At 53.4% G+C, this 25,832-nt stretch overlaps 2 protein-coding genes across 4 annotated transcripts in view; one reads left to right on the forward strand and one right to left on the reverse strand.

The window, feature by feature from the left end:
- Nucleotides 1-2,802: 2,802 nt before the first annotated feature.
- The window catches only part of DUOX1 (dual oxidase 1), a gene marked incomplete at its 5' end in the record, with an annotated part of 57,512 nt that continues 34,482 nt past the window's right edge, over nt 2,803-25,832 (reverse strand). The window contains 6 exon segments of the mRNA XM_079699122.1: nt 2,803-3,070; nt 6,775-6,919; nt 7,875-8,119; nt 8,933-9,000; nt 9,158-9,278; nt 18,750-18,918.
- Nucleotides 5,249-24,855, forward strand: SHF (Src homology 2 domain containing F; the record flags this gene model as incomplete). 3 transcript variants are annotated; one of them, XM_079699854.1, is made up of 7 exons in its annotated part: nt 5,249-5,750; nt 14,378-14,515; nt 17,107-17,316; nt 18,723-18,863; nt 20,142-20,313; nt 20,456-20,575; nt 24,062-24,855. In XM_079699854.1, the coding sequence occupies 7 exons, from the start codon at nt 5,249-5,251 to the stop codon at nt 24,246-24,248; spliced, it is 1,470 nt and encodes a 489-aa protein (XP_079555980.1). In that variant the 3' UTR covers nt 24,249-24,855. The 3 variants fall into 3 exon arrangements, with proteins under 3 accessions (XP_079555980.1, XP_079555981.1, XP_079555982.1); XM_079699855.1 differs by lacking the exon at nt 18,723-18,863; XM_079699856.1 differs by lacking the exons at nt 18,723-18,863; nt 20,142-20,313 and having other exon boundaries at nt 20,380-20,575.

Here is a 25,832-nt window from a genome sequence, read left to right on the forward strand (position 1 = left end):
GTCCCCCCCGCCATGTTATTTTATATCAGACAAATAGAAAACACGGCCCAAATGAAGCTCCATTTACATGCAGAATCTCTAAGAACAGAGTGCATATATGAGTATACTGGGATATGTTTGTCCTCTCAAGGTTGTGGACAGAGATGGACCCAAGGCAAGGCTGGAGAGCAAAGCCAAGGGCCAGACTTAGAAGACAAAACCAGAAGGAATGGGAGCTCAGGATGGGACTGGGCATTCAAAGTCAAGCAAATAGAAGGGAGGACACCCCACTTAGTACCCAGTAAGAAAAGTGAGCTCTAAGGTCTAGGTGTTGGAACATGCGAAAATTTAGGAGGTTAAGGGAGGAAGAGAGGATTTGCCTTGAGAGAAAGGAGAACAGTGTCATTTTAAGGAAAGTTTGGGAGAAGACAGTTGCAAGCACAAAGGAGGTCAGCAGACTCAGGTGCTGCAAAGGAGAAAGAGGAATGAGACAAAATAACTGGGCTTAACATTTAGAAGTCGTTGTTGACTTTTAAAACTTTCTATGAGAGCAGATGGATAACGTGTATCAAGAGTAAGAAAAAAATATACACTCTTTGCCCCAACAACTCCACTTTTGGGAATCTTGTCAAAGGAAATAATCCTAAACTTGGAAAAGTTATCCTCATAAAGATGTCTGTTACAGTTATTTAGAAGGGAGGAGAATGGAAATAGCCTAAATGCTCAACAAATAAAGTGATGAGCTAAACTGAGGTATGCTTATTTGATGAGATATTAAATTGCCATTTTTAAAGTACAAAGTCAATTTTAAAATACCATTTCCAACTAAAAGGAGTAAGACTCCCTTAAAAAAAATGACTGGTTACATTTTGCAGCAGGGTAAGTACAAGTTGAGTCTAGAACATCTTGTGTGAGAATGCAAATAAATGTTTAAAGATCGGCGAGACCAAGTCAAAAGAATGCAGAAGCCTCTTGAAAGGGCTCCTGCTGGCTCAATTTGGGACAATTTTGAGCATCAAACAGAATGATGATGGTAATGGATTATATCACATTGAATTTTTTAAAAAAGAGTTTTTGAGACCATGGGGATGGGGGTGAGGAGGGAGGAGGAGGAGAGGAAACTCTTCTTTACAGAAATGAATGCCAGATAATAAATGCAGGGACTTCCCTGGTGGTGCAGTGGTTAAGAATCCGCCTGCCAATGTAGGGGACACGGGTTCGAGCCCTGGTCTGGGAAGATCCCACGTGCCACGGAGCAACTAAGCCCGTGCACCACAACTACTGAGCCCGTGCTCTAGAGTCCACGAGCCACAACTACTGAGCCCGTGTGCCACAACTACTGAGCCTGTGCTCTAGAGCCCGCGAGCCACAACTACTGAGCCCGTGTGCCACAACTACTGAAGGCTGTGCGCCTACAGTCTGTGCTCCGCAACAAGAGAAGCCACCGCGAAGCCACCGCAATGAGAAGCCTGTGCACCATAAGGAAGAGTAGCCCCCACTCCCCACAACTAGATAAAGCCCGCGTGCAGCAACAAAGACCCAACACAGCCAAAAATAAAGAAAGAAAGAAAGAAAATTAAAAAAAAAACAAATACAGAATGACAATTAAAGACATCATTTTGCGATCCCCAGTGTAATAACAGATGTAAGCATAGATCATCAATGGAAGCTAAAACCACTGGGTAAAACATGTTGGGAGCTAATAGTCTTAGGTTATCACACCACAACTTACTTTGTGAAATTGTGAAATGGAGAGATCTGATGGCTCCAGCTTAACCAGTGGTCAAGCCTAGCATCACCAATGAAGGACAAATGCGCACTATTGGCTGGCCTGCCAGTGTAACACACTAGAAAGTCCACAACATCCCTCATGTAATGGACTTTTAAAAAAATGTCTAGGGCTTCCCTGGTGGCGCACTGGTTGAGAGTCCGCCTGCCGATGCGGGGGATATGGGTTCGTGCCCCGGTCCGGGAAGATCCCACATGCCGCGGAGCGGCTGGGCCCGTGAGCCATGGCCACGGAGCCTGCGCGTCCGGAGCCTGTGCTCCGCAACAGGAGAGGCCACAACAGTCAGAGGCCCGCGTACCGCAAAACAAAAACAAAACAAAAAAAACAAAACAACAACAAAAAAACAAAATAAAAAATGTCTAACCTGAATCTAATCATGAAGAAACTATGGAAAAATCCAAAATGTGCGACATTCTACATGACAACTGCCCTGGACATTTCAGAATGATCAATGTCATGAAAAACAAACTAGCAAGAAAAAAATGGGGAACAGTTCAAGATTTAAAGAGATTAAAGAAACAAACAAGTGCAACGGGGGAAGGAACCTTGATAAATCCTGAATCAGGACAAAAAACAAACAAACAAAAAAACCCCCAACTATATATATATGACATTTGGGGGGAAATGGAGAAAAATTAATATAGACTGCATAATAGACAATACTATTATGGTAATGGTCTAATGGCCCCATGCAAGAATTCCTTATTCTTAGGGAATGGCTGCTGAAGTATTTAGAGCTGAAGTATCATGATACCTGAAACTTGCATCAAATGGTTAAGGAAAAAAAAGGGTGGGGGGATAGAACAAATGTGGCAAAATGTTAAAAAGTAGTGAATCTAGGTGAAGGCTATACAGATTTCCACTGTACTTGCTTTGAATTTTTCTGTAGGTTTGAAATATTTTGAAAAAAAATTGGAAGAAAATAAAGCTTACATAATAAAAATGGGGAAAATGTGCAATGTTAAGTGGAAAAAATAAGGACATAAAATTGTGTATACCACAATTATAGCTATATAAAAATACGAACAAGAGAAATGATCTTTATTCATTTCAACATTTGTTAAGCTCCTGCCACATGACAGGCTCTGCTCTAAGTGATGGGAACACCTGGCTCACTTTCAGAATCCTGAGTCTATGGTACAATGCTTAACATGCTTAACTGCAAGAATTTGGATCTGGCAAACTCCACCCAGGTCTTAGAGGAGACTTGCTGAGAGGGCCTCACCTCTGTATCCTTGGTTCCTAGCAAGCTTCCTGGTCCCATGAGGTGCTCAACAATGCCTGATTCCAGCAGCACACACTCTGGTGGGGGAGGAAAGTGCATTAACAGATAGTTTAAAACAAGAGTAAGTTCACGGTGCACATAAGGTATTATAGCTTTTTAATTATCATTTAAACTCTACCCTTATGCTATCCTCCCCCCTCCTCATGTGACTTTACTTCCTACCCTTCCTCACTAGGAACCCACCCCTTCTTTATGGTAGGCTGGTTCCCACCTCAATCCCTTCACTCAACTCATGCTGACCTCCTGGCTTGGAATGATCTTTCACTCCTTTGCTTCATCTGTCCAAATCCTACCCAGCTCAGGTCTACCCCCTCCATGAAGCCTACTATCTTTTGTGTAGACTTGATTGATTCCATTCTTCTGAGCTGTCAGCAGCTTAACTCCATATTTCTTAAACATATGTGGCTTCATTTGACATCTACCATGGTAAGCACTTTACAGTTTTCAAATCCCGTTCCATCATTTCCATCATTTCATATCCATCATTTTCCCTAATCCTCACCCACAGTCATCATGCCCTTTGCAGATATAAGGAAAGTGAGAATCAGTGGCACTGAGTATCTTGCCACTGATCCTCAGACATCTGGCTACAGCCCACAATTATTGTTGTCAGATACCTGGTGATTGAGGAGACCCTCCAATATGGATCAACTGGACAATTCTTCTAGAATTTATTATCTCTATGTCCAGCTTTGCTTTGTTAGTCAATTTTTTAAGCTGCACATTTTTACGATGTGCACGTTATTTTCTCTATTATACCTCATGAAACCAGACACAATATCAGATATTTCAGTATCTCCTACAGTCCTGCTACTCAAAGTGTGGTGGCAGGGCCAGCTGCATCTGTATCACCTGGGAACCTGTTGGAACTACACCGGGACCCCATCCCAGCTAGACCTACAGAATCAGAAACTTCAATTTAACAAACTCCCCAGGAGATTTGTGTGCATATTGCAGTTTGGAAAGCACTGTCCTATAACACCAAAGAATATGCACAAAGCAGAAACTCAACAAATATTTTGAGACCTGGGGTCCTGGGAATCCTAGGGTATTCTCAGTTTTACCATCACATCTTACTCTACTCCAGCTTTGAGCCCCCTTCCCTGTGGGGCCTCACGTGGCTCTTTGCTCCCTCACAAGACAGATATGAGCCTAAGGGTGAGGGAGACACTGAGGTAGTGCTCAGGGATGTTGGTGAGGTGAAGCTGCTACCTTTCCATCAGAGTCAAAAGCAAATGTTGGTGTTGGCCTCAGGGCTACAACATTCCTTGGGAGAAATTGGTTTTATTTCTCAGACAAAAATGCTTGAGCATCCGAGCCTCTGGAGGATAAGGGGTTTATGACAGACAACACTGGAACTGTTTCTAGACTTGATTTATTGACTTGTCTGTTTCTATTTTGTCACTAAGCTGATTGGCAACGCAACCTGGGACTTGAAGGGATTTCTGTGTATATGCGTGCGCTGCCATCAGGGCCGGGTGGGAGGCGTCTGTGCAAGGGCTGTTTGCCTGTGAGGAGGGCGTGTGTGGAAACCACTCGGGAGAAGTGGGTGCCTCTAGGGAACTGATTGTCTGTGATGTGAGATGTCTACCTTGAGTGGGTTCGAGTATGTGCACAGAGAGCAGTTGGATGGGAGGAGGTAGGTGGGGCTCCCAAGGCAGCAGGCCGGAGCCGGTAGTTCCAGACACATCTTACAGAACAGCCCCTGTCTCGCCCCCACACCACCCCAGCTTTTCCTCCCAGGACATTATTTCCCAGTTGGGAGGCCTTGGGTAGGGTAAAGGAGGGGCGGAAGGCGCCGGAGGGCCAGGAACCCCGGAGTCCGAAGACTCCCCTCTTGGCGTTTGGCGCGAGGTGGGAGCTGGGGAGGGGGAACCGACGTGCACAGGTGCGCCCCGTGGAGGCTTCATCTTCAGTCCATCCTCAGGAGTCGCATTCCCTGCCCTAGGGTCGCCACTTCACTTCTGCGTCCACACAGGCTGGAAGCCCCCGCCCGCTCCTCTCCGCCGGGCGGGGGGAGGTCGCCTCCTTTAGGTAGCGGAACCCCGCCCCTCCCTTGTTACTGACGAGCCCCGCCCCCTCTCGCCGCCCGGCTAAGCCCCGCCCCCTCTCACCGCCCCGCCGAGCTCCGCCCCCGCCCCGCCCCCGCCCCCTGCCCGGCCACAGAGCTCCCCACGTTCAGTCTGGCTGGCCTCATGTTACTGAGCGGAGCTTCTCCTGCCGGCTCCGGCCCGGGGCCGCGGGCGCAGGGGAGCGCGGGGGGCGGCCCGGCTGGATCGCGCCGGGGCGCCGGAGGTGCGGGAACCGGCCCAGGAGGGGGCGGCAGCGGCGGAGTGGCCAAGTGGCTCCGGGAGCACCTGGGCTTCCGCGGGGGGGGCGGCGGCGGAGGTGGGGGCAAGCCGGCGCCCCCGGAGCCGGACTACCGCCCCCCCGCACCTTCCCCGGCCGCGCCCCCCGCACCTCCCCCGGACATCTTGGCCGCCTACCGACTGCAGAGGGAGCGCGACTTCGAAGACCCCTACTCCGGGGCGCCGTCCGGCTCCGCTGCTCTAGCCACCCCTGCCGTTCCTGGCCCCACGCCGCCCCCGCGCCACGGCTCGCCACCCCACCGCCTTATTCGGGTCGAGACCCCTGGACCCCCAGCGCCTCCTCCCGAGGAACGGATCTCTGGACCACCCGCCAGCAGCGACAGGGTGAGTGCCACGCCGGTCGGGGGGGTGGCAAGGAGGAGAGGTGGTCGGAGGTCTGGGGCTTTCGAGAGGGACAAAGGTGGCCTGACCGGGGCCGGGCCCCTTGGTGTCACGGTTCCTGGCGGACACGATCTTAGTCCCTGACCCCGGGGCTCGGAGCCTTCATCCACCTTTGTTCAGATTCTCGACCTTCTAATTTGGGACGTGCGCCCCAAACTCTGCCTCTTTCCATTATAGCCCCTGAACTAGTGACCCTCCCCCTCCCAGCTCTGCTCTCCTCATCGCAGACCCCGGAGCCTAATCGGGGAGCCTTTTTTCTAACGGGATTTGAGCCCGTTTCTCCCCAGTTTATGGCCTTTCAATCCTCTGGGAGCAGCAGCTCACTGCCCCTTGATCTCTGACCCCTCCCCCTCAGGGCAGAGCCAGCACAAAGCTCCACTCCTTCTCCTGTTAAAAAAGCCCAAGCATCCTTGGAGGTGCTGAAGCCCCAGGAAGGAGGTGAAGGCTAGGTTTCTCCCTGTGCACACGGCAAGAGCTGGCCTTTGCCTTACCCAGTGGGACTGGAGCCGGGTGGACCGTTGTTCTCAGGAAGCCAGAACAGGCAGTATGCAGCTCTTCACCAAGGATGCTGACCACTGAGGTCCAGGCAGGCCCACTCCTGCACTCCTTCCCTTATCCCCCCAGGTATGCGGACAGTCAGTGCTCAGAACCTGTTGCCCAGAAGGGGCTAAGCAACTGAGCCCACTCCTCCTCTCCTCTTGGCCTCCTGCTCCCCGGGTCCCTTCTGAGGGTGGCTAGATCTTTTTGTGGATCTGCAGGCTTGGGGTAGAGAGGCGGGCTGGGCATTCACTCTTTCCAAGAACATCCACTGTGGCTCAAAGGCCCCTGGCAGAGAAGACACCCCCTGCCCAACCTCAGTGCGGCCTTATCCCTCCCTGACAGCTGAAAGTCATCCCCAGGTCCCTGTAGTCCTAAATTCTAGGACGATGACTCGGTGGGCTGCCCTAGCTCTATTGTCCCTCTTCACTTACCCCTGGGAGCTCGCTCTGGGGTTTACTCCCCTCTCCTCAGCAGAGAACACAGTTTTCTTTGATTGGAGAGCAAAGTTGCTGTCTGAATCTGCTGGCTCCAGGACTGAGGCTTTCAGCTGAGAGCGCGCCACTGTTCTGCCTGATTCTTGGGTAAGAGAGATGTGTCAGGGTCAGAGCAGAAGCCTCAGGAATGTGAATTATTTTTCCCCTAGTTCCTGCCATGGGGCATGGCTACCCATCCTGGGCCAGGACTGTTTGCCTGCAGAAGGAGCCTATGCTTTCTTCACATGTCCTTAGGCTCCTCTTCCTAATTTTCCCCGATGGTGGTGGTGGCAGTGAGGCAGAGGAAGCATTAGGCTTTGTTCTTACTATTGATCAGTTAGTCTCCTCCTCCCTGACCACTGCCTGCTGGCATGTGGGCCTGAACTGTCCCTGGCCCTCCTCCTCTCTGTATCGTCTTGGAATGGCATAACAGGCTGCCCACCAAGCCGTGGGCTCCTCCAGGACAAGGACCTTATCCTCATATTGTGTCTCCCAAGTGCCTGACACAGAGTTTGGCATCAAGAGGGGTGGTGCATAAATATCAATAGGTCCTGAGTGGTGACTCTCCACTGCTAGGGTGACCTGAGGGTCAGAGACTCCCCTAACTAAAGTCCCCCTTGTACACTTCCCCCCAGAGACCCCAAGGAAGGGGCTGTGCCCATACAACCATGCAGAAACCCACAGCCTATTCTCACCAAGGGCATCCATGCCTCTCCCTGGGTCGTCCCTGAGATCTGTGGGCTGCTCAGACCTTGGGGGCTAAGAGGTATCTGACTCCTTTGTCAGCTGCAGGGACAGGAATGAAATCCAGCAGGATTTCCTAGGAGCCACACAATTCTGTGGTTTAATGAGTGTGTGGGAAAGACCTAGTATGCCATCTGAGCTGGCCCAGGGGCAGGGATGCTGACCTGGGGCCTCCCACCATTCAGAGAGAGTGGCTCCACCTCTTCAGGAGTGGAGTTTGGATCATCTTAGGAAGAGCCCAGACTAGGTACCTGAACCCCTTAGCCTAAACCCAAGTGTCAGCACCTGCCCGCAGAACTCACACAGGATTGTACCTTCTGGATGGTGAGCCGGCCTGGCCCCCGAGGCCCCGCTGAGCTGGTGTTCCTGTCCTGTGTGGCTGCTTTCTCCTTAGTCTCAGTTCCCCCTCCGCTTAGCCCTGCAGGTCCTCTTGGCTTGCTGCTTTTGAGTCTCTTCCTGAGGTGAGATGAGGCTGGGGACCAGGTTTTGCCTTGGGCTGGCTCACTTCTCTCCTTCTGCAGTCCAGCAGCTGGTGCTGGGTGGGTCAGAACCCTCTGAGCTGGATCATGAGGTTTGATGAAATGGGTGCAAATGCTTCTGTGATGAGCCAGAGAAGTTGAAGGGGAATGAGCCCAGTGGATGTAGGGGCTGGAGAGAATAGGCCTCAGACAGGACCCTGAGAGGCCTGGGGGCTCAGGACCATTAGCCTTCTCCCCGTGCAGGACTCTGGCCGCTGGCCCACCCTGAGACCCACGGCTGCAGTTGGCAGGGGTGCAAGGTTGGCCATCTGGGCAGGCCTGGCAGGGCAGGTGTGGGAGCAGCAGGCAGGCAGGGCCTCACCATCTGGCTGCAGGAAGACTCCCTCTTGGTACTGGGCCCTGTCTGGCCATCAGGCTATGCCCTGGCAGAGGGACTAGAGAGCTGTGCCTTCCCTTGCTTTGCTCCCTTTTCTCAGACCTTCAACAGGAAAAACCTGATCTAATTAGGAAAGGGGGATGGGGATGGGAGAGGGACCCTGATTGGATGAAGCTTTGAGTTGCCTCTGACCATCTGCACAGTGTGTCCTTTGCCTCCATCATGCCAAGATACATGTGTGAGAGAGACAGAGACAGAGAATGAGAGAGTGAGAGAGCAAAACAGAGAGACAGAGGTGATGTGAATACTAAGACAGTCAAGCACCCTGTATGAATTGAAACTAGGGTTCTTGTTCTTAGCTCACAGAGGGGCTTCTAGGGTTCATGAACCTCCAGAAATACTGTGCACATATTTGGGGGCATGAGCATTTTTCTGGGAAAAGGTTCACAGCTCTCAGATTCTCACTGGTGTTCACAGGGCCCGAAATATTAAGAACTTTGAAGAATAGATACTGTACCTCATAGATGGTTTTCACATGGACTTGGATCCTCTGGGCCCAAGTTTGGAAACGAATCAACAGACAGGCTGGAAGAAGAAAGTGAAGGATACATTCTGGGTGTCAGAAGATGAACAAGACATGCCTGCCCTGGGATTAGGAGGGCAGGTAGGGGCCCTCCCTGGCCAGTGTTGAGTGTTTGAGTATCATTAAGTGACACTGGCCTAAGCGCTGAAAGAGACTCACCACCTAGAAGACCGAGTCCTTGCCTTTTTTGAGTTTCCTTGTTTGCTTTAATTTTCTTTCGTATGACTTGCGCAGAGTCTAGAGGTGTGATTCGTTTACCTCACACGTGTCCTTGGGTCTCCTGATGGAGGAAAGGAGGAGGGTTCCGGTCAAGGGATCTGAACTTTGTGGCCTGTGCTGTTGTTGGTGCCACTGCCGTTGGTGCTTCGAGGAGGGCTGAGGCCCACAGGCCTGTCCACTCTATCCACTGCTGCCTCCTCGTGCTGCAGCACTCCCTCCCTCTGGAAGACAACTGCGGCTTGTTGGCTTGGGCAGTGACTCAGTGATACTGCAGCCCTGGTGCTCCACCCTTTGGGAGCCAGGAACAGCCAGGACCCTGTGACCCTGGATGGAGCAGCTGGCTGGGGCCCGGGACTTGGAGGGCTACCTGCAGCCTATTCCCGTTGCCCTGGAGAACCAGTGTGATATGAGAGTGGAGGTGGGGCCCAAACCCTGCATACAGTGAGCCTGTGGGGCTTGCAGAGCCTGGGGCTCAGCCGTGTGGCTTCATAGCACCTCAAGGTGCTTCACTTTTTGGGAACTTGTTTTGTGTCTGTCACTGTGAGCTCTTGGAGGATCCAGGAATTTGTCCTTTGTATTTAATAATATGATCGTGGACATTTACTGAGCCTCCACCTTGTATCTAGTACCATTTGAAGCAGCTGATGTGTATTAGACCAGTTGATCCTTACAACAACCCTATGAGGACAAGTCTGTTATTCCAGCATTACGAAAAGGGAGACTGAAGCACAGCAATGTTGAGTCACGCTTGCATGGTGTCACAGCTAGTTAGAGAGCTGAGGTTCCCAGCTGGGCAGCCTGACTCCAGACTGGCTGCCAGCACCGTGTATGGGACCTTTGCACGGGACCTTTGCACCTGCTGAGAGGAGGCCTGCAGAGAGAGGAAGTATCCACTGAGCATTTGCTAATGAACCAGGGGAAGGAGGCTCTTAAGGAAGGAATGAGGATTGCATTCTGTGCCGAGTTTGCCATTTCCTGAATGCTGAAGGCCAGCACTTGCCACCCAATCCCAAAGTGGCCTCGGACATACCTTATAAGGGTCTTAAAAGGTTTGGTAGCATCAATTGCATGTCTGTGATGAATGTTTTACAAGCATGGCATTGCTTTGTTATTAGAAAAGGATAATAAATTTGTTTCACGTGAAGGAGTTTCCCTGGCAGATAAAATTGGGAAGGGCATTCTAGTTAAGTGGGAACAGAAGGTGCAAAAAGTTCAGTTCTGAGCAAGGTAAATATCAATAGTACACCATTTCCCAGACTGACAGACTTTCAGTGGAAAAGGGATTTCATGGTTAAATAGTTTGGAGAAATGCTGAATTAAACAAAATTAAGTTAGTCTTTTGGTTGCAGGACTTCTCAGAGCCTTTAACATGCTACGGTGTATTTTAAATCTACAAATAGAGGAGAGAAGATGCTACATTTCCCAGTTTTTCTGGAAAATCTGTGGCAAGGCAATGAGAATCAGGAGACCTGGGTCTCTGTCTTTCTTGTCTCTGCTACTGCAAGCTGTGCACCCTAGACAAGCACCTGAACTCTGGGGTCTTAATGCCTGAATAAAAGAGATTATCATCAGGGCAAACATTTATTGAGCACTGACTCCTTGCCAGCCTCTGGGCCAAGGACTTTTTACATTCATTGCCCTCTACCCAGTCCTATGAGGTAGGTGCTAATACCATCCCCATTCTACAGATTAAAAAACCAGAGACTTCCAGACATTAAATATAAACTAAAGAAATGGAGAAAAGGGACAGTGGTAGACTTCGGGTACTTTGCAGAGCCCAAATCCTGTGACATGTGTCTCCTTTGCTCCCCTGGCCTCAAAAGCCCCAGAGGTGGGGTCAGAAACTCGTAGCAGGGCCCAGCTGCACAGTGGAGGGTTCAACCAGATCGTGGGCCTGCCGGCTACCTCAGGAGAGGCCTGGGCAAGAAGGAGAGGCAAGTCCTGGCAGCTGCTTTGGGAGGAGCACTGCCCAATTGAACAGGCACAAGACCAGGGTCCTGGAGGTACCCTGCCACCCTCCTGCAGGAGTGGAGGGAGCCACAGGGCCCTCTGGGCAGAGCTACTTACCTACTAGTTTGGAAATATTTCAGCATTTCAACAGCGTACCAGAGGATTTGCCTAAATATCAGCCCTGGCTTTAGGTGCCTCCCCTGCCAGTTCCTTCCTTCTGCCCTTGAGCCAAAGGCTTTGATCCCTATCAAATGTGGATTCTCCTGACAGGCTGCTCCTACAGCCCCTGCTGGTCGGTCAGAGTTAGATGAATTGGGATCTGAGAGTCTGTGTCACTCCGGAAGATGGAGTCTGGGTAGAAGGCGGCCTTTTGAGCACCCAGTACATGCGCACTGAGCACCTACTGTGTGCCAGGCCCTGTGATGGATGCCGTATACAACAGTGAGCACGGCAGAGTCAGGTAGAGGGTCCATAAACAAAGTAAATCATGATAGAGCAAAGGTGTCAGAAGCCTACAGGGGCAGCTTCCCCACACTGAGCAGTTTTGCCTCTTCACGTGACCTAGAAGCCACTGGGAAAGCAGATCTGGTCTCTGACACGTCCTGTATGTCCAGGTCAGGTGCCCGTCCTTCCCAGCAGGTGTCTCTGCTGCTGCTCCTGACCCCGGCCCCGTGGGTGGCTTCTCTAGGTGCCCCAGCCCAGGGCGGAGGCCAGGGCTTCCTGGAGCAGGGTGTGGAGCCAGGAATGGAACAGAGGAGCCATTGAGCTGCCCACAGAGCTGCCACCTGGGTGCCCATGGGTCCTGAGCTGCCAGGAGGGGTCGCAGCTCCTGGCACTGGCCCAGGACTCCAGTGGGAAGGGTGCTGCCTGCAGCTCTGGCTGGGCTTGCTAAGGGAAGGCAAGGGGGGCTCTGTGGAGTTGGAGAGGGGGGCCTGGGGCTTGGGCCAGGTGCTTCTGCTTATTGAGCAGCTTCCAGGGACTCATACCCCGTGTTTGACTCCCCAGCCAGATTCATGCTTCCTCCTCCCCTGAATGAACAAGGAAAAGTGCTTCCTTTGTCCATTCTTCCTTCCTCTTTTATATGAACTGATTTAACAAATATTTACTGAGCACTTTTAGGTATTGGGAATTTAGCAATGAACGTGGTTCCTGCCCTCAGGAAGTTCACAGTCTGCAGGAAGACAGATAATAAAACAAGTATTTACTACACAGTGTGTTGATAGCCCAGCACAGAGGCCCTAAACAGACCTGGAGGGAGAATGGAAGGCTTTCTAAAGAAAAATAATCTGATCCAGGTAAAGGGAAAGCCTTTGAGATAAGAAAGAGATTATAGAGCTTTCAGGTAACAAAGTAACCTAGGGTGGGTAGAGAGAACCCAAAGAGCAAAGTGGAATCTTTAAATCCCTTTAACTTTGGACTTGTTCTTCTGGCACTGGAGAGCCACTGCAAGGTTTAAGGATAGCACATTTGTTGATTCAGTTACTGTTAAGTAGCTGCCACATATGAGTGTAAGGCTGGGTGCCAACCTGGGTGGGTACCCAATGGGCTGGCTCCAGAGCCCCTTGGTCAAGTGGGTGAGACTGTGGGTGCCCGTTGGCCTGGGGTGAAGCAGCTCGGGGTAGAAGTGGATTCCTTTTCTGCACTTCCTGCAGGAAGGAGGACTCGCAGAGAGGGGCTGTAAGGGGAAATAGGCAGTGATCTAGCAGAAACATTTTTCTAGTGCCCACTGTGAACCAGGTGCTTACTGGAGCTGGAGGGACAGAAGTGACAAAGAGCCCCAGGCCAGTGGATGCTCTGGTGGAGGTGATGGGCTGATCTGAGATGGTGGTCTTCTCAGAAGCAGGCAGAGATTCAAGGGAGGTAAAGGAGCTGGGGGTCTTGACTGGAACAAGGTGAAACGAGTAGGAGCTGAAGAACCGATGGATGAGATGGTAGGAGCTGTTGGGACACTCTTGAGACCCCTAGAGGGGCCAGTGGGGGTTCAAGGAACATGCAGAAGGGGTCTCTGAGGTGGGAAGTTTTCTTTCTCCATTTCCGCCTTGCTAGGGGTCCCAGGTCCTGTAACCCAGGACAGGCGGTCATCATCCCCACAGCCTCCCTGCCCAACTGTCTCCCACAGTCCTGATCTGGACCAGAACCAAAGCCTAGACCGAGAATAGGGGAGAGGCAGGAGTGGCCCCTTCCCCATGCTGCAGGCCCCAGAGCTACCTCTTGTCAACGCCTGGCAACCCGGTGTGCAGTGCTCTCCCGCCCCAAGGTGCAGTTAGCGTGCCGCGGGCTGTGCTCTGTGTCTGCCTCAGCAGGTCCCCCCAAGCCTGTGCCCAGCTTGGAGAAAGGCTCTATTGTCCTCAGCTGCACCCCGCCCCGAGCACCTTAAGCTCCTCTGCAGGGTGTGCGGCTTGCACCCTGGGATGGGGAGGGCCAAGACCAGGCCTTTCCTGTCCCTGTCCTCCAAGAGCCCGGGGGATTTCAGCAGAGCCCAAACCCTGGCTTTCTCAGGGCTATCCTAAGGTGGTCTCTCTCCCAGGACAGCCAAGATGCCCAGTGGTAGCAGGCTGGCAGCATGATTTTGCACAAAGGGCACAGGTTCCATCCTGGTTTCTCCACTTATGTGGAATGGACTTGGGCATGTTGTTCCCTACCTGCCCTGAGCCTCCATTTCCTTAAAATGGGGATAATAATTCCCACATGACATTGTGAAGGATGTTGTGAGGATAAACCAGCAAACTGTGGCATAAAGTCAGTACCTTCCTTGATGGTCAGCAAATACTTATTTAGCATCTGGGAATGCAGTGCTAGGCATGGACCAAGCTAATCCCCCAGTTGCCTACTGTTCCCTGCTTATTCTTTGAACTCCAGCACCTTTATAACCAGGTCTCTGAATTAATTCCCTCTGTTAGGCCACCTGGTATAGGCTCTGGTCCTGCCTGGACCCTGACTGAGGCAGGCCTTAAAGTCCAGAGCCTCATCCTGTCCATTTAGCCTAGGGAATGGGCCAGAGGCACAAAATTAACAGAAAAGAAAGATGTACCATTCTGTTGGCAGCCTAGTGGGGACCCCTGCAAAGGAAGAGCCAGAGCGTCTCCCCATCCAAGCTCCTGGGCAGCCTGCCCAGGACTCTTGCTCCCATGGACAGAGCATCCTGGGGAGAAGCAGAGCTGTCTCTCAGACGTCTGAAGCTTGCTCCCCTCACTCTCTTCCCAAAGTTAGCAATTCTAGAAGACTATGCGGATCCGTTTGATGTTCAGGAGACTGGTGAAGGCCCAATAGGAGCTTCAGGAGCCCCAGAGAAGGTTCCCGAGAATGACGGTTACATGGAGCCCTATGAGGCCCAAAAGATGATGGCCGGTGAGTGATGGAGTTAGGGGTGGGGGTGGGGTGGGGGGTTGCTCCCTGAGGCCTGAGTATCTGTAGAACAGGCTCTGGGACCCACAAGTCTAAGGACTGATTCCTTGGTCCCTAGAAAATATGGAGAAAGCCTTTGCTGGGTCTTTGGGGAGGGTGGCCATTGCCTTCAAGATAGTCATTTTGGAGAAGAAGCTGGGACTTGTGGTGCCTGAGACGTGAGGTGCTAGAGAAGGCCATACAACCAAAGGGCAGACAATAGAAGCATTTGGGAGCTAGTGGTGTGGGCTGGGGGTCACTGATCCCAAGAAGAGAATCACTAGCTTTAGGGAAGGTGATGGGTCTGAAATGATGGGACCTGGAAGCGAACATCTATGGCAATTGGAAACACATGACTAGAAATGCAGATGCAATGCACATGATATTGGGCAAGCAGTTCAAGGAGTGAGGGCAGGGAGAAGTGAATGAGACCTGGCCCTGGGGAACAGAGGTCAAGAAAGCATCCAGGGAAAGGGAACAATGTGGGTGATCAGAGAGGAGGACAGGGGTGAATCAGTGTAAGCCAAGGCCCCAGGGAAGGATGAGAGGAAGGTTTGTTCAGGGGCAGATAATCTTAGTGCTGGGCATACGGGAGAGCTAAAATGAGAGAGGCCAAGAGGGGTAGTGCAGGTCTTGAAGGCTCAAATGAGGCATTTGGACTTGCTCCAAAAATGGGAGGGGAGCCATTATGGATTCTTGAGCAAGAAAGGAACAGGATGAATATGGCATTTTTAGAGGATTACTGAGGCTTTGGGGTACAGAAACACACTAGAAGAACTGGGCATCAGAAAGATGAGTTAGGGGGCTTCCCTGGTGGCGCAGTGGTTAAGAATCTGCCTGCCAATTCAGAGGACACAGGTTCGAGCCCTCATCTGGGAAGATCCCACATGCTGCGGAGCAACTAAGCCCGCGCGCCACAACTACAGAGCCTGCGCTCTAGAGCCCGTGAGCCACAACTACTGAAGCCCACGCACCTAGAGCCTGTGCTCTGCAACAAGAGAAGCCACTGCAATGAGAAGCCCGCGAACTGCAACGAAGAGTAGCCACCACTCACCGCAACTAGAGAAAGCCCACATGCAGCAACACAGACCCAATGCAGCCAATAAATAAATAAATTAATTAATTAATTAAAAAATAAGAAAGATGAGTTAGTAGGCTATCGTGGAAATTGTTGAGGCTTTAAGGGACCAATAATTAACACCCCTTTCTTCCCCTCTGAGCTTGGAAATAACTGAGGAATAGGATTAAGGAAACAGATAGATGGAGATAGCAATGCCAGCTTTATTACTGATAAAGTTGATTGGAGAACATTACTTAGCTATGTCACCAGAATGACATAGCTAAGAATACTTCGCCACAGAATTAAGCTTGCCTACTCAGGCTTGGGCAACTCAAGACAGCTATAGGCCCCTGCACGGGGGCAGGAGGAGAAAGAACCAGAATGTTCTCTCTCTGCAAGTAGGCAGATCTGGGAAAGAAAGGAAGCTTCCATTGGCCAATCAGATAAGCTCTTCTCCCTCCCTGGGAGAGGTGGGTGAGGGAGCAGACAGCAGTAGGGAGTGTCATTCCATGGAGCCCCTGAAACATGAGCCTGTAGATTGGAGGTTCACCCTAGCAGTAATCTAGACGTGGAGAGTTGAGGGGGAGAGTCATCAGGTATTGGCACTGAACACATGGGATTCAGAGAATGAAGGAGGGCCAGGACCAAGGAGAGCAGTGTAGTAGACAGAAATGGAGAAGGTGAGAGGGTGGCCACTGTGTTTAGATGAGGAGGGTGTAGACCCCCAGGAGGTCCATGAGTGCTGTGGACTTGTATGTGAAAATTCGCACATTTTTCTCGGGAGTAGCTCCATAGCTTTTATCAGATTTCCACTGGGTCAGTGATCCCCAAATGAGGATCACAGAACAGACTAGAAGAATTTTTCGGGAAAGCAGTGAGTTTGAAACATCAAAGTGAAACATTTTTATGGCAGTTGGAAACATATAGATGCAAAGGGTGCCATGAGACTGGAGAGTGAGGGCAGGGAGAAATGAATAAGATTTGGCCCTGGCGGACAGAGACCAAGAGAGGATCCAGGGAAAGAGACCAAACGGGGGTGATGAGAGAGGAGGACAGTCCATGAAAATGACTTGTCCAAAGGGTACAGTTTCAAGCAGGGGGTGGTCAGCAGTACCTGAGCAACAAAGAAGGATATTCTGAATGCGAAATGACATAACTTGGGACACAAGGAAATAAATGGATCTGAGTAGCAAGGAGATGGACCATGCCTCAGTTTCCTAAATGTGTAAGCCTCAGCTCCCCAGCCCTCGTTGGCCATCGCAGGATCTTTTTGCTGTCTTTCACTCTGGTGCTTCTCTGCCCCTGCCTCTGTTGGGTCCCATGCTTTTGGAACCCTAGAGGTGTTCTGAGGGTGAGGGACCCCAGATGTGTGGCCACTGGGCTCCCCCCAGAGCCAGCATCTCCTCTGAAGGCTTGTAGCTGGGGAAGGCTGCCGGGGGCGCTGAGCCAGGCAGCCAGGACTGCTCACACCTCCCCTCCTGCCTTGCCCTGGCAGAGATCCGGGGCTCCAAGGAGACAGCAGCTCAGCCCTTGCCCCTGTATGACACGCCCTATGAGCCAGAGGAAGAGGAGGGGGCCACCCCGGAAGGTGAGGGGGCCTCCTGGCCCCGGGAGTCCCGCCTGCCAGAGGATGATGAGAGGCCCCCTGAGGAGTATGACCAGCCCTGGGAGTGGAAGAAGGAGCGGATTTCCAAAGCCTTTGCAGGTGAGTCCTGGGTGGAGAGGGCAGGTCTGCTGGGGCCTCTGAGCAGCTTTCCAGGCTCAGGGGGATGGGAGGAGTGGACTTGGGGTGGGGGTGGGGGTGGGGCAGGAGCTGGGCTCAAGGGAAGTGCAGTTGAGTTGCACCATGGAGAGTGGTGAGTTGGGCGGTGTGGACACAGAACTGTGTGCAGGGTCGGGGATGACTCCCTGCTTCACCACCTCTCAGAGGCCAAGAGGCTTAGGCCACTTCCATCTTTTGGGAGGCAGGGTATACTTAAAAATAAAGAAATTCCAAACAAAATGATAAAACTTGTGGCATATGTTAAATACTTACACGTAACAAAGGAAAGCATTTAACACTCCAGACAGTGAAAACCCACTGTGTGTATAGCCTAGCCCCAAGGGTATTTCTCAGGAGCAGGAACCAGTGGGGAGAGGGAGAAATCATCAGGTTTCTCCTGTACCAAGCACCCCAGTGTCCATCCCAGGCCCGGAGTCCAACATAGAGAGGGCCTGAGTGGGTGATACAAGAGCCTGGTACAAGAGCCTTGTTCAGTGAGAACATAAAGGACTTCAGTGCCGTTAGACCTCATTCCTACTCCCATGTCCTCCTCAGCCCTCCTTGGGCAAGGAGCTCATCCTGGAGCTGGACTCGGCTCTCCGCTCTGTCCTCCCCACCCCGGCAGCCACACTGGGAAACCACAGGTTCCTAATTTGTTTCCCTTAAAGCGTGCACCGTTGAGGATGGGCCGTTTATCTCCCGAAGTCTCCTTGGAGAATCAATACTGTTTGAATTGCTTAATGGGAAAATCTATGTTCCTCATTAGGAAACCTGTTAGCAGTCCTGCAGCCGCCAGTGGCATGGCTCTCCTAATTGTCAAGGCTCAGGATTGAGGGTTTGGTGGGTAAATTTCAATAAAACATCTGCTCCAGCTTCTGAGTTTTCCTGACAGCCTGAGGCTGGGCTGTCTCAGTCTCTGCCCATGAGTTCCCAGGCTGCAGGTGAAAGGGGGAAGGGAGGCAAGGTGGGGCATGCCAGGATGCTGTGTGGGTGTCCAGGTACAGTGCTGGGGAGTATGGGCAGCTCCTGGTCCTGCTTTTCCTCCCTGCCTGGGCCCTTTGGGCCCTGGAGGCTTGTGAGAGGTCAAACAAAGGGGACCTGTGGGGCTGGCAGAGCAAGACCCTGTGTCCGGCTGTTTGCTCCTCCACCCACCATGGTGCGGTCAGTGTGGTTCTGCCCAGTCCTCTGAGAGTCCTCTTCCCTCAGAAGCCGCCCCTGCCTCTGCTCTGACCCTCCTCCTTTCTAGGCTGTCCTGTGTCCTGGCTCTGGGTTTTGGTGTCTCAATCTCTGCCTCTGTCTCTGTCTCTGTCCCTGTCTGTCTCTCTTCTCCCTGCTGCTACTGGCTCCAGTTGACATTAAGGTCATCAAAGACCTACCTTGGCCTCCACCGGTGGGACAGCTGGACAGCAGCCCCTCCCTTCCCGACGGGGACAGGGACATCTCCGGTCCAGCCTCACCCCTCCTTGAGTCCAGCCTGGAGGATGGCAGCGGTGGGTCCTTTGGGGGCTTCTGGCCAGGGTGATGTGTCCTCTCAGCCCTCAGGCCCTGTGGATTGGAGGAGCAGAGAGGTGGGGCAGAGTTCAGAGAACCCAGGAGGAATCCCTCTTGCCCTGGAAGAAGATGGAAGGGACAAAGTACACGTTCCTCCCTCCCCTAAAGGGGTGGGGAAGGTATCTCTTGAGGGAGGCCCCTTCCAAATCTTTCCCCCCATGCCATAAAAATCCATTATTCTAAATTCAGTCTTTTGGGCAGAGCTCTGCCTGACCAGATCCCTCAGCAGTGCAAATAACGCCTGAGGCAGGGGCAATGCTAGCACAGGAAGTATCTAACTCCTTAAAGGAAAGGTTTGATCTTTGTATCTGGTGACTGGAAAGACAACGAGGGCTTGAAAGTGCTACACGGAGAGAAAAAGAGCCCAAATGGGGTGAAAAAAGACACTGAACACTTCTACTTTCAGTTTTACCCAGAATGGGCAGCCAGGGATGTGTTTGCATCTGTGCATACGCACACGGGCATGAGCACCTGTTTGTACATTTGTGCGTGGGTGTGAGTGGGTATTTTGTAAATACAGGCTGAAGGAGGGTCTCTGTCATCTGTGCATGTGTGCTCGTGCCCGTTTGGCCCACTGGCTTCAGTCCTCCCTGGACAGGCTCAGCGGTCATGCCTGTCCCAGTCTGGGAGGCCAGGGCTGCCTCTGCTGGGCTTCTGTGGGTGGGGGAGGGGAGCCTGTGGGCCGCGGCCTTGGGGGCGAGGGAGGGGCGGGCTGGCTGGCGGCTTTGGGCAGGATTAGCCTGTCAGGATGGCACCAAGGGGAGTCAGATAATTGTTCTCAGATCGATAAGTCATTTCTACAGAACGGCTTGGCAGGGTGATTTGGAGAACAGTAATGAACTCTTGAGGAGGAGAAAGGAACAATATTATCAGCACTGAAGCCACCCTGAGGGGGATGGAATAAGGGAAGGCAGTCAGCTCCTCCAGAGGGAGGAGCTTAAGTGGTTTCTCGTGTTGCTGTCTCCCCTCTCCTGCCACGGTGTGGGGACTGGGAGGCCCTGTGGCACAGGAGAGCTGAGCCCCGCCCCTGCCCCCACCCCACCCAGGGATGGACCTAGGATACTGTCCCTAGAGCTGGTCAGGCTCATGAGCACGCCCCACCCTTCCAGAACATTCCTTTGCCCCCTTTTGGCTGGAAATGGGGATGGGGCACTGGCTAGTCTATAGGGCTCTATCTCTAGGGTCCTCAGAGTCTATGACTGGTATGTCCCCCACAGCCCAGTTTGAAGGATCTGAGAAGAGCTGCCTGTCACCTGGCCGGGAGGAGAAGGGGCGGCTCCCTCCCCGACTCTCTGCAGGGAACCCCAAGTCAGCCAAGTCCCTAAGCGTGGAGCCCAGCAGCCCCCTGGGGGAGTGGACAGACCCAGCACTGCCTCTGGAAAACCAGGTGTGAGTGTCTGTGTCCAGCTGGGGACTCTCCCCTCCCTTCCCCTCCTGGCACCGGCTTGCCTGCAGGGGACACCCAGAATGGGTGGGCCTGGACAGCGAGGGACCCAGCAGAGATGCCCCCCTTCCTCTCTCTTGTCCTCAGCTGGTACCACGGGGCCATCAGTCGAACAGATGCCGAGAACCTGCTCCGGCTGTGCAAAGAGGCCAGCTACCTGGTGCGCAACAGTGAGACCAGCAAGAACGACTTCTCCCTGTCCCTCAAGTGAGTGGGGCCTGCTGGCTGGTGGCTTTAGGCAGAGTGAGCCTGTCAGGATGACTCCAAGGGGAATCGGTGGGGGGATAACCAGCAGGACAGGAGGAGTCTCCAGTATCTCTCCTGCCCAGCCAGGCTGGGGAGAACTTCATCCCCTGTGAACATGTGCCGACTCTGTGCCAAGCCCTGGGCATCTGGAGACGTCTGAGGCTCAGCCCCGGCTCCCAAGGAGCGCAGAGTCCATTGGGGGAAGCAGTCAAGCTATAGAGTGCAGCTTAGAAGGGTTCTGTCACTTTCTAGCTCTAGTGGCCTGGGGCCCCCTTAACCTCTCTGGGCCTCAGTTTCCATATAAAATGGGGGAAATAATCATATCTGACTTACAGAGAAGGATTAAATAAGCACTTAGCATAGTACTAAGTGCTTAATGAATTATCACTATCATCATTATTAACGGAAGCCCAAGATGTTCTACAAGTACAGGCGAGGAGATAGGAACTTTGCCTGTGGGACTCAACAGGGTGAGATGGAGGCTGGGTGCTGGGAGGAGGATGGAGCAGTGGACACAAAGCTGTTCTTGTTCACTCTGAAGAAGAGGGCAGAAGGTCTGGGTGCCAGTGGCTGACAACTGGGCTTTAAACGGTCCTGGAAGAGGCAGGGGAGGCAGGGCTCCTCCTCCTCAGCCTTCCACTCCGGGCACAGATACAGAGAGACCAGCATCAGCCTCCCAGGTTCTACTGGCAGGATGGCTCGTCCTCTCCTCGGTACCTAGGAGTTCTGCCTGGTAGAACCTGCACCCCACATAGCAGCCTGTCAGAGTGCTGTGTCCAGTCACATCCCCCATCATTACAGAGGCATCTATACCACTTCCTATCACATTTTCTAGGGGGCATTAGAGTACAGGTATACCCCACTTCAGACATAGTCAATATATGGAAATTTGGGAGTATTAAACAGATACACTGGAGGATAATTATTCAACTTCACTAAAAGATAATGGAAAAAATGCCAGATTATAGTCAGATAACCTGAATTTCATTCTTGGTTTTAATAAAACTAGCTGTGTGACCTTAAGCAAATCACTTAACCCCTCTGGACCTCGGTTTCTACCTTTGCAAAATATGTCAATGGATACCTCTTAGGTTTCTTCCACCTCTTATGCTGGGGGAGTCTGCAAATTATAACATCAAAGGAGCATTTAGGAAAAGTTCATTTGTCAAAAATTTGATCTACATAACTTCAGAATGTGTATTGCTTTAAAAATTATAGTTAAGATTCATAGAGCATCTACTATGTGCCAAGCAGCATACATACCATCTCCAAACCAGCTACTGTCCTGCAAGATCAATCTCTTTTTTATAGAAAGAAAATCGATTCAAAGAGGTATGTGACTTGCTCAAGGCCACCAGCTAATAAAATGCCCAGAGCAGGATCTGAACCCAGCTCAGGCCAACTCCAAGAACCACACTGTTCCATTACACAGTTCCACCCCCCATCAAGTTTGGTATGGTTCAAGGCAAGAGGAGACATCGGGGTCTGGCTCCCGAGCAGAGCAGAGCAGAGCCTGGGCCCTGCCATATCCTGAGGAGTGAAAAGGGGAGGCCAGCCTGGACACCGCTCCAGCCCAGGCTGATCAGGCCCTGCCAGCATCTGTCTGCCAGAGCCTCGTTTACATATAAATGGTTTCTCTGAAATACAATTATGGTTTCTCTTCTCTCTGTAATGGAAGGGCTTTCACTGGTAATTAAACAGCTTCCTCCAAAAGCCATGCCAGCCCTAGCCCTGCGGCCCAGCTAGTCCCACCTCAGTTCCCTGAGGGTCAGGCAAGGGCTCTGCTGTGTCTTAATGGACCCTTGGGACTTCGTCCCAGGAGGTCAGTTATCCAGGTGTGGAGGCTGAGCGCTCAGCTGCCAACTCAGTTCTCTGGCCACTTGTTGCCCTTCTTGGCCATATCTGTCCCTGAAGGAGAAGATACAATGTACAGTTTTCAGGAGAGGGGATTCTGTCAAGTGGACTGTGGGGAGGGGGCTGTCCCCAAACTGTGGGAGCACAGGGCCTACCCTGATGCCCATAGCCTTGGGCCTGGGTTTTGGCATAGGGCAGACAGGGGAGGGCAACTACTCACTGCCTCCCCTCTCTACTGCCCCAGGGGGCTGTACGTATTCCTCAGGCCCTTTGCTCTTTTCCCCAGGGCCTGCATGGTCACTGTCAACTTCAGCCGTTATCTCAGCCCTGCAAATGAAGGATGGTCCCACACCCTGACACACACACCCAGGCTTTAGGGAACTGTACCCTGGGGTGGGGGGAGGGAAGGATGGTGTTAAGGGCCTGTTTTTTTCCTCCCATCCCTTTCCTCTTTAGTCTCCCCACTCTCTGTGCTTTCTCACTTGTGGCCCTAGTGAAATGGGACCAGTCAGAGCCCTCTTTGTACACAGACAGGGGAAGCAAGTGAGGGGGTTTGCCAGCCGCACCTCTCAAGGGTGGCAAACCTCACGAGGAGGCAGCCCCCTCCCCAGTCCTACCTCCCACACCAGCTTCTGAGCCCGGCCCTTGTCCCCAAGTAGGCTCTGACCAGCAGAAACAAGTACTCGGGCTTCAGGGCTCTCCCAAGCATGGTTTCCCCATTGCCTGTTTGGAGTTTCAGACCTGGGGCCTGGCCGACCAGGCCTGTGGTAGTTTGAACAAACGTTCTTGCTGGGAGCTGGCCAGAGCTCTGAGCAGCAGGGTCCTTGTCTTGTGGGCAGGGCTGGGCACTGATGCTGATTTCCTGGATTGTGGTGGGGAGATGGGAGAGGCAGTGGAGCATGTCCTCTCTGAGGGAGGGGATGGAGCTGCAGCCTCACAGATGATGTCATCCCAGGCAGAAGAGCTGGATAGATGAGCTGGGGGATTGGCCCAAGGCCCAGTTAGCAGGAGGGTGAAGGGATGTCCCCAGGACAAGGCAGCTGAGTATTCCCAGATTTGGGGGTGATGTCCAGCTCCCTCTCTCCCCTAGTCTCTACAAGAGAGCCCCAACCAAGATTTGCCTGGTTGGTTGTCGCATGTGTCCATCCACTGTCCTGCCAAGGGTGTCTGTGTGTTCACGAGGCACCAGGAGCTCCCCCACACAGATGTCCTCCCCTACAGCTCAAGGAGGGGGAGGGTAAACTGGCCCTGGTCTCATAGGCTGGGGGGGGGGTGCATAGGCTGAGGCAGGAGCGACTGGATCCCAGGGTTGGGGGGTGGTGCTGATAGCTTGTTTCCACCTGCACACACCCTGTACACTCACCACACACACATTCTTGGCACAACCAGTGCCCTCACCACAAAGCCAGTACCTACTGCTGCCTACTTACAAAATCCCCTACATCCCCTCCCTGCTTCCTGGACTGACCTCCACCTTCCCTAGTTGCCTCCACTCTCAGCTGGCTTGGAACAACCATGTTTGCAGCGGGTGGTGGGGTGGTAACGACGACCGGAGAGGGCCCCACTCACCAGGGTCTCCCCTCCTCTTCCCAGGAGCAGTCAGGGCTTCATGCACATGAAGCTGTCCCGGACCAAGGAACACAAGTATGTGCTGGGCCAGAACAGCCCGCCCTTCAGCAGCGTCCCTGAAATCGTGCACCACTACGCCAGCCGCAAGCTGCCCATTAAGGGGGCCGAGCACATGTCCCTGCTCTACCCCGTGGCCATCCGGACTCTGTAGGTGTGAGGCCCGGGCGTTGTGACAGATCTGGACCCAGCCCTGTGCTCATGCCCTGGCTGAGGGCTGTGGCCCTTCCTGGGCCACATGATCTCTCAAACCTTTCTTGGCCCTCTCCCTGGAATCGAGTGGCAGCTGGAGATTCCTGAATTTATTCTAAAGGGAAGGACTACTGGAGCCTTGGAGTAAGAGGTGGTCTGGAGCTGAGGACAGAGGACTCCCTGGGGAGAAAGGATAGCTCCAGGAGGAAGGGATTTCAGAATCGCTGATCTCCTGAGGAGTTTAAGATAGACAGCTCCAGCCCCTTTCTGCCCCTAGGGCAGAGGTGGCGACCTCCTCCCCGCCACCCTCTTTACCCAGGGGTGGAGGGGTGGATTGGGAATGGAGCTGGACGCGGGCCCTCGGGTGCTCTAACCACCTCTCCGCCTCCACCCCCAAACCACTGGCGGGCTCCGCCCGGAGTCTGGTGCGGGGCGCTTCGGGAAGACAGACCCCTGGGATGGAGACATTGGGGGTGGGGAAGGAGGGGAAGGGCTGGGCCGGAGGGAACTTGTGCAGGCCCGGGGCCGCCCCGGCTCCGGGCCAGAGGCAATAAATAAACCCAGTCCTGCCAGGCACAGCCGCTTCCGCGCCTCCAGCGCCGCAGCTCCCTCCCTCCCCCTCCCACCCCACCCCCACCCCCACTCCGGCTGACGGGGGAGGGAGTTGAGCGAGCACAGATTCTGTTTATAAATCAGCTCTGGAGAGGACACAGGCGGCTGTGAAAAGCACTTTCGAAGCATCAAGTTCCTTCCTTTGACGAGATGTCAAAACATCCCCCCCCGCCCCCGCCCCGGCTCCGGGCACCAGAGCCGGCCTGCCGCGCGGCGCCCCCTCCCCGCAGCCCCGACAAGCGCGGCTCCCAGAGAGCGCATCTAATTTCCTGCCTACAGCCATTTGTCTGGGAGGAGGGGAGCCACGGAGAGACAAAGAGGCAGCGCGCCAGGCGGGAGGGAGCGGGGCGCCCCTGCCACGCGGAAGCCGCGCGCCGGCGGAGGCGGGAAAGCTGGCGGGCCGACTGCGTTTCCTTTCCAGAGGAAGCGGGGGCCTGCCGCGCCACCCGCGGCCCCGGGCCGATGGGTCCGGCCCCGAGACCTGCAGCCGGCCAACCCGGGCCCAGATCTCCCTCGTGGCTGCGGCGCCTGGAGGGGCCGCCCGCGCGCGCCCCCTGCTGGCCGCGCCTCTACCCGAGGGGCCACACCAACCGCGGCCCTGGCGGCCCCCCAGCCCGCGCCCGCAGCTGGAACCCGCCGAGGCCTGGGGCCCAGTCCCTGGGGAATACCACTGGGCCACCAGGCGGAGCTGCTGTCAAACCACTCCAGGCCCGCCCTCCCGCTCCCACGGGCAAGCTGAACAGAAGCTCCCGATGACCGGCTGAACTAACACCCTCGGGACGGTTGCCCAAGGAGGGCAGCCTGAGAGCCTCCTCCAGAACCGATACCTGCAACTCCCAAGCGTGGTGTGAAGCACGGGAATTTGGATTTTCTAATCCAGTGGCTAGTTTCTCGAAATCGAGGATATGTGATCTGACGAATGCAAGAATTCTGT

Source organism: Hyperoodon ampullatus, assembly GCF_949752795.1.
Source record: "Hyperoodon ampullatus genome assembly, chromosome: 3".
In the NCBI taxonomy this organism is placed as follows: domain Eukaryota; kingdom Metazoa; phylum Chordata; class Mammalia; order Artiodactyla; family Ziphiidae; genus Hyperoodon; species Hyperoodon ampullatus.